The sequence below is a fragment of the Medicago sativa genome, chromosome 6 (assembly GCF_051527215.1).
Source record: "Medicago sativa cultivar Bolivia chromosome 6, Bolivia_mono, whole genome shotgun sequence".
Lineage (NCBI taxonomy): Eukaryota > Viridiplantae > Streptophyta > Magnoliopsida > Fabales > Fabaceae > Medicago > Medicago sativa.
This window is the reverse complement of record NC_140754.1, coordinates 27,051,113-27,062,671: the sequence shown is the minus strand read 5'-3', so window position 1 is coordinate 27,062,671 and position 11,559 is coordinate 27,051,113. Positions and strand designations below refer to the sequence as shown.

The window sequence follows — 11,559 nt, the reverse complement described above, 5'->3', positions numbered from 1 at the left end:
TTATTTGCAGAACTTACGGCAATTCACCGCGGTCTCCTGCTGGCCATAGACTCAGGTATTAACAAAATGGTGTGTTATTCGGATTCCATGCTCTCCATTCAGCTCCTGACTGAGAATACCGCCACTTATCATGCCTATGCGGTTCTTATACAAGATATCAAGGACCTGTTGTCAACAAGAAGCTTCTACATTCATCATTGCTTAAGAGAAGGGAACCAATGTGCAGACTTCTTAGCTAAACTTGGCGCCACATCGAATGAAGAGTTTTCTACTCATGATACTTCTCCAACCGACCTCATCCCGCTGATCAAGAACGACGCCATGGGTGACCTTTTTTCTAGAGCTTAGTTTTTCCTTTTTTTGTTGCTCTTTTCTCCCTTTTTTAGCTTTGTAACACAAAAAAAAGACAAATCATTCGTAAATTATGCTATAAAAGGATAGTTTTGTCTTCTTGATAATACTTATTGATATTTTATCAAAATTCATTTTAGGTAATACCTTGTCTTCCAATATATAACTTTTTTTTGGGTGATAGGTATTCAATATATAGAACAATACCAAATAGATCTTATGAAAAATCAACCACTTAAATCAATGTTAAGTTCCTTAATTGATTAATCTCTACGATTATACATTTGATACTTTAGTTTATCCGACCAAATATATAATACTTTATCTTGACTTTAATTTTCCACATAATCTATGACCAAGGGTCATGTCTACTACAGTTAGCATTTCCTAATATACTAAAAATATGTAAGACATGCTCCACATGGTCACAAGTCACAAGTCACAACTTGTCTAATTCTTGTGAATGTTTTAGCCTCTCCTTATTTTGTTAATGTAGGTACGTACAACGATTGAAGTTAATTGGTTCCTGAAAATGATAACTTTGTTGGTTTGGTTAAGCTGTCCCAACTCTCGTGTAATCTCTTGATTTCAAAATCCACATGTGATCATGTGATAATATTACTAATGGTCATTTTCAAAGACAAACCCTAAGTCAAAGGTGGATTATTATTAATATTAATTTTCATAGATTTGATGGAGGCAAATTTCAATTTTATGTGGATTGTATTTCGACCTTTCAATGAAATTTAGAGGTGTTATACATGTGGCTTCATAACATAGGATGTGTTAGTTTATAATGTCTTGACTTTATAAGACTCATTTTGTAGAGTTACTTTCACAATGATATTAAATTATACTAGTAATTAACCTAGACTAACTTTGGTTTGGTTGGAAGTATCTTAGAATTATTTGAAACATGACTCATTAATTTCATGTATCATATCATATACTATATCCTTGAATATCTTTAAGATGTCGACACTTGAATTAACAAACAAATTTTGTAATTAAAAAAATATAAAATTTATAAAAATATTTTATAGTTTCTTAATATACATTTTACTATAACTCATGTCAGTTAAGAACTAAGAAAAAAATCACATTGACATATGTCCCATATCTTGATGTGAATGTCCAAATCAAAAACTTGGAAACAATTATTTTCAATTAATCAAAAGTAATTAGAGTTAAAAAAAGAGAGTAAAATTTGCATGTTTCTTTGGACAATTTATCTATCAAATTGCATCACCAAATTATCTCTCAATCCCAATCTATCATCTAAGTAAATGGTCACAGATTACTATGACTCATAAGAATTAAGAACCTAGCATTATTACAATCATTCAAAGTTTCACATGAATATTAAAATTGCACCAAAAGACATCTTTACAAGTATTTTAACACTAATGGGAACAATTTATTTTGCAGTTGTGTAATTTAAACATCAAAATATAGACACCATTTGTGACATTTTATAAATTTATCTATATCTGTCTCTTACTTTCTATCTTCTACTAGTTACACATATTTCAAAAATACACATAAAAATCAAAAGATACCGTATTTGACATCAAAACTTTGATATCAACTACTTAAACGAATCTCTTGTGTACTCATTTACAATTTTTTAACAGTTGCATCTCGGAAACACTCAATTCAAGCAACCCAACATCTCACACAAATTTCTTAAACAAGACCTATATATCATTACATTTTATTTTTTAAATATTAAAGATATGTGGGACCTGCCAATAAAGTGAGGTCTTAGTTGAGACCTTCAATCCATTAAGTACTAAAAAAAATTTCCCCCAACGGTGGTACCTATTAAGTACCAAGTCTTATGGAGATAGATACTACCATTAGAGATGGTCTCATTTCTCTTTATTTTGTTTAGAAAAGGGTTGCAATGACCAACCAATTATGTACCAAGTACAATATTACCTCTTTAGGAAGAAAAAAAAATGAATGAATGATATAACAACTATCATCATGTATACATTTGAATCCATAGAATATTCATAAGGCAATAAAATGTACAGACAGAAAATAAAAAGGTTAAATAAGTAGGGGTGGTTCCTGCACCAAAATTATGTGAACTGGTTATTTTATTTTATATACACTGCACTACAACAAATATATAAATGGCCTCTGCCAAAAATAAATAAGATTGAGAAGAAAACAAGGTACACATAACCATGATTGTTAAACTCTCCAGTCAACTAGTAAAATTGTCCGAGTCTGGGTCAAATCAAATATCAATTGAAGCACCACGAGATTATGCAGACTTCCGAATTTGATGGCTTTAAACATAATTACGCAAGAGGAAGGATTCGAGGTTTCTTCATATTAATCTGTGCTTCTCTACAACTTCCTCGTTGCGATAAAAGGGGTTAATGTATAATTTTCCTTCCTCTACTTTACCTATGTTTGGGAAGCAGGAGAACCAGCACCCTCTGCCTTATGCGCTCCTTGGCTAGAAGACTTGTCCACGCTACGAACGTTGTATTTTTCGTATACCTTGTCTTTGTTCTCTGACCACCAATTCTCGGCTTGGTTCTCTCCAAATCGCCTCCGGCTGCAATTACATTTACCATCAAATATGTAAGATATATAGTTCAACTATTACAAGACAATTAAACATCTTACTGGGAAGCAAAATATAGCAGTTGAAATGGATAAAGATAACTTGGTCGCGTGGAAGATTTTTCTTACCTGAATCGTACTCGTTTCAGATCTCTTGTTCCATCATGCATGGCCACCAGTGTTATATAGACACCAGGTTCATACTGTTCAATCCATTCTGCATCAACTCGATTATTACTGCTATTAGTAGCCAGTGCAGCATTTGTCGATTTCAAACCACCCTCGTCATCACGGAAATTCCCAGAATCCCTCCCTTCAACAATATCTGACAAGCTACTACTGCTTGACTGAATCACACCGCTCCCACTCGGCAATTTCACATCTGGATGATTACTGGTCCCGTTAGAGGTTACGACGCCCCGGATTTGCTGGTGGAGATTAGTTCCATAGGCTCCAGGCAAATCACGGGCTGTTCTGTTGAACAGAGAGGATTCAAGTCCTATGGAGGCCAAACTTGAGCCACTGATTGATTCCGCCCTCAAGTCCTGATCCCCATTTGTATCCGGATAGTGGATGCCGTTCGACTCAAGACCATTTGGTAGGTAAGCTGGTCTAATGTTATCAGCATCATAAGCTTCAGGTGGAAGCTTCTCAGCTAGATCTTTGAGCTGAAATAATGTTTGTGTCAAACAGCCGTACTATACAGTGCATGAGAGAAAAAGAAGGAAACAAATGTACTCTGAATACGACAAGGGTGTTAATTATAGTCATAATTATAATTATTCTCTCTAATTAACATTATTGATTCAATTTCTTTTGATTCAATTTACATCTCCTTTGTGTAATGCCAGTTAATCATTCTAAACTATTCAATTTGGTATCAGAGCCTGGCCTGCATAAGTCTCAACAAATAAAACGATGCAATTTTTAATAAACCAGTTAACCGACCAAAACAGAAAAAAAAAGAATGAAAATCAAGTTTTAAATCTATGAAACAAGATGATGAATGATAAATAACGCTATTCCTCAAAAACTGAGTCCTAAATATCTTGTTACCGATAGAAAAGATATAGACGTAACTTCCATATCTTATACATGGTTTCATCAGGATGTTAATTTTTTTTTTCTAGGATGTTCATTCTATTCAAATGAAAATGACGTCAAAATTAAAATGAAGCTGCAAATAAGAAAGAATTTCAGCATAATACACCATTTGAAAGACTCAAAAAGAAGAAAATTAAACAGAAAACAAACCTGTGCCGTAAGTGACTTTATAACTTGTTTTGCAGCTTTGCATTTAGTAGACTCCTCGGTAGCTAGTGCCATAGCTTCTTGAGTCTTTTTTGCTGACCTTTGAACCTCTAATTCTTGCCGTTCACATTTGTTTTTCAGGCTCTCGACCTAATGATATATATAATTAGACTTTTCTCGACACTATAGAAAGTATGAAAGAATATACAACATAAATAAGAGAAATGGTATTTTGACACAAATTTGACATCAAACTCCGACAACAATTTATATGGTTAATGTAGTTCGAATATGAATTTAATCATGTTAAGTGTATGGTTAATGAATATAGTAAGGTGTCGCAAGTCCTTAACAATCCATTGAACAAAATTTACCACGATTTTGAACATCCTTAACCACGATTTTCAAATCGAGACACACTATGATAGCAATGTTAATGAAGGGAACTTCGACTACTTGCTGTGCACCAAAAGGAAAACAAAAATTGTACCTGAGCATGTAACTTCTGCACTTCTTTATTCAAAAGTTCATTTGTTTTCTTCAAACTATCAGCAATATTTTTGGAAAACGAAAGACCAGACATTGTTGGAATAGGCGTAGCTGAACGAGGAGGGCTTGATCTTCTAGAGAAAGGGGATGCGGATCTAGTACTTACTCCCGACGGTGCAATAACCGGTCTTGGAGTTGTTCGTCTCAGATCAGCAGCAGTGGCAAAGACAACATCTTTCAGCTGTAGCAAAGGCGTCTGTGAGTTGCGAGCAAGCGAGAATGTATCGGATTTCTTTCCTTGTTTTGCTGCCTTATTATCTAGCTGCTTTATTAAATCCATGTTTGAAGGAATAAGAGCCTTGGACACTCTTAGCTCAGACTTGTCTAACCTGTCCTTGTTTTCACCCGAAAGACGCGGCAAAGCATTCCTCCGATTATTATTGTTAGCTTCTGCAACCTTGCTCAATTTGGCGTAACAAGAATCACACACGCGGTAGTGCTTGTCAGGATTAGGAGCAAGTGCCGCTCTTAATGCTTTCTTTGAACTGCATGAATGGCAGTGCACAAGCCCACAATTATAACAATTGTGCCGCTTTCGAGTGAAACCAAATGCTTGCCTACAAGCAGAACACTGAGACTGCTCAGCACCAGATACCCACTTATGAAGGCAAATGGCGGCAGAGTAATTTGAACCACATGCAATATATTTCACATGTCGATCCTTCAAAGCTTCAACCAAAGTTGGCATTTTTCTATCTTCAAGATCTCCATGACCTAATCTCCCATTTGAACCTTTACCCCAAGTATAAACTTCATTTTTGGATGTTAAAACAGCCACATGATATGCACCACAAGAAATTTCTTCAACGGATTCCAACGCAATCTTATCACCAACCAAGGACGGAAGCTTTCCATCGGACTGAGGATTCCCGAGCTGACCGTAAACAGTACTTCCCATGGTAAAAACACGACCGGATGTAGTCAGCCCTACTGTCAAACTGTGCCCACAAGCAATTTTTTTAAAATCGTAATCAATAATTGCAGGCACGCAAGTTGGTTTAAGCCGTGACTCCTTGTCCCCATGCCCGAGGCGATTTTTGTCTCCATCACCCCAAGTAAACAATTTACCTGATGATAAACTAGCAATAGATTGTGTTGCGATAACCTCTACAACAGCTGCAGTATGCCACACTCCACATGCAACGGCTATTGTTCTCAACCCTAATAATGAGTCCACTTCTCTAGGATATGAAACATTTTCCCTATCTCCGTGTCCCAAGACACCGAAAGTTCCATCGCCGAATGTAAACAGCTTCCCAGTTGAAGTAATCAAGGCTGTGTGCCATGGACCGCAAGCAACAAAGGAAACTTGAAGTCCATCTAACGGACCTCCAATTCTCTTCGGTATCCAATGACTAGCATTAGAGCCATGACCAAGCAACCCAGCATTATGAGTACCATCACCCCATGTATATAGTTCCCCGGTCATCGTAACAGCGCAGGAATGAAACTCCCCACATGCAACAAAGTCAACAGTTGTAGAAGTCAACGCTTCAACTAGACGAGGTTGAACCAGATTCTTCCCAACACCATGGCCAAGACGTCCTCCTGATTCTTCACCCCACGTAAAAACTTCACCTTGCCTAGTGACTAACGAAGCATGTCTAACACCACATGCTATATGTTGTACATCTAAAACTACATTTGATTCCAGTGGTTTCGGGAGAAGAACATCTGCCCTTGGGCTGAAATGATGGACACTTTTATCTGCACCGACTTTGACGTTTTCGCAGATAATTTCCCCCCATATATACACATCTGCAAGAGCATCGTAGTCATCTGGTGCTGATCCATGACTAGATGTGGCACTTGAAACACTAACACGAACAGTATCAGTACCAGATCCTTTTACTTGCATATTTGTTGACTCTGATCGTGCATGTGATCTTTCAGAATTCAAGGTATTGTCAGGCCGATAGGAGTTCGGTGATGTGCTTGGAAGACTCACAGAAATGTCAGGAGAACTGATGTCTAGTGATGCACTAGCTGAACTTCCACTTGGACTATTGGATGTTAAATCTTTGCTATCCTGAAATTAATTGAGAAAAAATGGATTATAAGCAAACTTTACATCAAAATTGAGGCCATATATATAGTAGAAAAAACATGGCAAGGTACAGGACTAAAAATGAATTTTAACAAGTTGGTGTGTATTTACATCAAGATTGAGGCCACCATCACTCCATCCATCAATTTTAGACCGACCACCTTGACCTGAGGATATCAGTTTTTTGAGACCAGAAATCCACACATCTGCCTCAACTTTATCTTTGCAAATCTGAAAACAACCCAAAAATTATTATAATGGAAAATACAAAAAAATGAAAAAACAACAATAATGATGTAGTTAACCATGGAGTCACATAAACTGTCACTAACCAAATCAAGAGACCGCTTTCCGTTATTATAAATAAGTGAAAAAGACACATAATCCTTTTCAGGACGCAGGTACCGTTGGAAAACAGCCTGCACAAAGATTAACAAATTTAAAATAGAAAAAAGAGGAGTATAAGCTTATGGAACAATTGATCAAATCACTTCATTAACTACAAAGAATTCTATGCATGGTATGATATTAACTATATATAAGTATAGAAATCTTACAGTTCTTTGTCCAGGAATGATTCTTGAGACAGAAGATAACTTCAGTTTTTTTTCGCCGCCACTTGAAATCCAGATTAAAGATGATCCATCCTGCCGTTGTAGATTAAAGATTATCGTATGCAGGGAATATAATATTCAAAACACAAATTAAAAGAATTTGCGTACTATATCACTCAAATAATTATAACATCAGAGAACATCAAAAGAACCAATCTTTCCTAGAGCATTAATGAAACACGACCAGTATGTTCAACCAGGTTGAAAGGAAACAAAATAGAGAATCCAAAAACAAATCATGAGAAAAGCTTTCATTTAACTTACAGGAGAGAGTCTAAATGGACAAAATTTTGGCTTTCCCTTACGACCATATTTAAGAAGTTGAGCACCCTTTTTCAAAGCAATCAGTGCCTGCAGGATGAAAAGGTAGCATTGTAAACCAGAAAAAAGGAACAAAAAAATAGAGCAGAGTTAATATAAGATAGACATTAATTAGGGCGGAGGAATGAAGAAAAGGAAGTGTTTAAGAAGCCCTTTTATATATATTATTGTAAATGTTGTGAAATTCCATAAACAATCCAGTAAATTACAACATTGATTCAATCTCCATGAAAAGTATCTGTCCCTTCTTAATACTGTGACCTAATCCAAAGGTCGGAAATGTTGTAATGACTACAGATATTTCATATAAACAAACATATCTGACTCAATTTGAATAGATAATTATATTATTTGACTTCAACTTAGAACTAGGTGATAAAAGGTTCGGTTAGTGCAATCACTTGTTCAGGTACACGAAATTCAATTTGCCAAAAGTGAATACAATAACATTGATGTAAAGTTAAGTATCCCATTTGAAACAGCCCAAGATAACAATAAAATTCTGCACCAAAACGTTTTGTCATTGTTCTCAAACTCTAATTAGCTCAGAGTCATGAGTTTAAAACTCCAGATATCAAAATTGAGTTAACTTACGTACAAAACTGTTTCTGTATAAACTCGAGAAGAGTCAGTAACTTGCATAGAATCATTAGTTTGAGGATGATTGAATGAGTTGTTAGCAGGCCAATATAGTTTACTTACATGTATTAAGTAGAATAAAGATGGACATTTAGTGTTACTATGTTGTTTTATTATGTTGGTTGGATTAGGAGAGACGAGGAGGCTTTCTAAATCTCAGAGGATTGTTTAATTTCCAGCAGTTATTTGTACATTTCTGACAGTTATCAATTATGTCTGGTTTGTAAACTCTCGTATGGAAGTTATTCCTAGTGTCGGTATTCTACTTCATCAATAAGCATTATCCTACAATATCATTATCCCATTACAGTATCCTATTACAGTATCCTAGCTTTACGAAGTTGAAACCAGCTCAAATGAGGGGAAGGGGAACTCAGTCCCACCATTCTTCACTTTTTGATAAATTTGACCCTTGTGATTTGTCAACTAATTCATTGCTTTTAAACCAATCATGCTTTGTGAACTTAACTTGTAATTTATGTATTTGTTCATCATTTTGAATCGTGCATCTGTAAGTACAGTATGGTAAGCTTCAGAACGTTATTTTGAATTAGCGACTCTACGACTTTACGAGTCGAGTTTACATGTCCGAGTTTCACCAGTTTACATTGACTCTCAAGTGTGACAACTTCGAATTTTATCATTATAATTTTAACATTATAATATGGCATCAAAAGACATCTATTTCCGTAACCGCGTATCCGAGTCGTATCACACCTGTACATGTACTACGTGTTCGTGCTTCATAGTTTAAAACCATGCTACTCAAATACATCTATCCGCATTCCATTCAAACACAAACATACATGCCAGTATCTCTTTACTTAATACAAAAAAATAAAAAAATAAAAAAATAAAAAATACTGGTTTGTTTAAATTCCGCTATGCAATAGTGCTATAGACGCTATTTGACAACTTTTCGTACTAAATAACATATCATGGAACAATAATGACTTAATCAAATTCCAGTAAGCTATAGCCGCTATGTAACAGCACTATTCTTCTATCCTTCAAAGCACTCGTGTATTATTCCAAACAAGCAACACACACACATACACAATCAAAACATTCTTAGTCAACAAAAACCATCAACCATTTGCATATCACTATAAAAACTGAAACAAAAATTGCTATTTGGACACAACAATTGGTAACTTCCACACTTAAATATGTGAGGCACTGTCATTATAGTCCCTCACTGTACTTTTCTCCACATAATTCTTTGAATGTACTAGATTACAATTACAAAAACATCACCGAGCGTGGGCTTGTTTGGATTGACTTATTTGAGCTTATCCACTAGCATAAGCACTTGCGAGTCTCTGGGGAACTCATGAAAACAACTTATGACATGTTCATAAGTTGTTTTTAGCTTATTTTCATAAGCTCTCCATGATAACTTACGAAAACATCTTATGTATTATTTTGACTTTGTTTAATCTTTTTTTATGGAAATAGCTTATAATCGTTTATATATGAAAAGCGCTTATACTATAAGTTGCAAATAAAGTCTTTTATCCAAACAGAAACTATATCTTCTGATAGTAATTTGATGGGTTAAACCAACTAATTAAACCCGAATTCGATTCCTGAATGGACGATTCTTGACTAGACTTAACTTACCCCTCTATCAAACTCTTGATTAACACCAAAACTAATTGAAGACAACAACCAACAACAAAACTAATTAACGGAAAACACATCAAACTAAACACACATTCAAACATATTTTTTTATAAGTTTGCTATATTTGAGGTTTATAGCATTGATAACTAACAACCTTTACGAGAGACGGAAAAGCACATTTGATAATCAATATAACTAATATAACTAACAAAAGACACATCCAAATATATTTTTATAATTTTGGTAAATCCAAGGACTATAGCATTAGCTTTAACAAATTCAATGACTAAAATGATTGCAAACTAATAACAAGAGTCCCTAACGCCTAGCTCAACTGGAAAAGCCAATTTTGCTACACTTAACTATAGCATTGGCCCCTGACATATTCACGGACCAAAATAACTACGTACTCCAAACTAATAACCTTTCTAAAGGGGTCTGTAAGACCAGACCTAACTCAACTGACAACGCCGATATTGATATATTGAACCCTGTCACTCAGGTTCAAACCTAAGACCTCCTAGTTGTGAGTTTTAGGTGGTATTTGTCACATCGTCTACGGGGAAAACAAATAACCATTCTAGAGAGAGAAAACAAAAACATAACTACTTACTCCAAACTAACAACCTTTCAAGAGGGTCTGTAAGACCTAACTCAACTGACAACGCGGATATTGATATATTAACCCTGTCACCGAGGTTCAAACCTAAGACCTCGCAGTTGTGTGTGAGTTTTAGGTGGTAATTGTCACTTAAAATAATCGTTCTAGAGAGAGAAAACAAAAACTTACTTGCTCAATGTTACGATCAGCAGCATTCCCTAAGTTAACAAGATCTGCCATTCAATGCAAAATCTTCACCGAAACACCGCCACCGTCTCCGATCCCTAACCGGACCTCCGGTCATCATAAACAACAACTCCAACCACTTCTTTTTCTCTGCACAACCATTCACCTTCGCATCAAAGCAACCAAAACCTCTCTCTCTCTAAAAATCAAAACTCACTTTTTTTTCTCTCTCTAAAACACAGAGAAACGTTGAAAAATCACTCTTTTTTGGAAAAATCAAAACTTCAGAAAATTCATTGATGATTCCAAGTCAAACCCAGTTCATGAAATTGACTTGGATTGGTGAAAAAGATGAGTTTTGAACCGGGTTTTGCAAAAGGGTGGTGGGTGTGGGTTTTGCAAAAGGGGGTGAGGATAGGAATTCCGGTGAGGAAAGGAAGCTCCGGTGAAGGGAACAAAAAAAAGACAGAAAATGAATAACAAAAGAAAAAACTAAATGAAAATGAAAAGACACAGAAAGAGGTTATGAAAGGGAGATTGAAAAAAGTGTAACTAGTCAAAGTTGAAGAAAATTCTGTCCAATTTGTTTTTAAGGAAAAAAAAATCAAATAAATAAATGGGGATGAAGTACATTAATTAATAAAGTATATAGTTTGAAAAAAAGAAAAAAAAAGGTATGTAGTGTAAAGTCTGTCCATATTTTATTTCTCTGGTTTCACTTTTTTATTATTGTCGGAAAATGCTAACATGCGTCCTTTATTAATAAGATTTTATAAAAATGAATGTACTTA

The 11,559-nt window shown here is 35.2% G+C and overlaps 1 protein-coding gene across 1 annotated transcript; it reads right to left on the bottom strand.

Annotated features, from left to right (window-relative positions):
* Nucleotides 1-2,295: 2,295 nt before the first annotated feature.
* Nucleotides 2,296-11,280, bottom strand: LOC146914259 (PH, RCC1 and FYVE domains-containing protein 1-like). The gene is made up of 9 exons (XM_085717139.1): nucleotides 10,772-11,280; nucleotides 7,660-7,746; nucleotides 7,339-7,428; nucleotides 7,114-7,200; nucleotides 6,893-7,012; nucleotides 4,676-6,763; nucleotides 4,189-4,335; nucleotides 3,064-3,602; nucleotides 2,296-2,926 (listed from the first exon to the last, which is right to left on the bottom strand). Exons 1-9 carry the CDS (start codon nucleotides 10,820-10,822, stop codon nucleotides 2,773-2,775), a joined length of 3,363 nt encoding a protein of 1,120 aa, XP_085573265.1. The 5' UTR covers nucleotides 10,823-11,280; the 3' UTR covers nucleotides 2,296-2,772.
* Nucleotides 11,281-11,559: the final 279 nt, after the last annotated feature.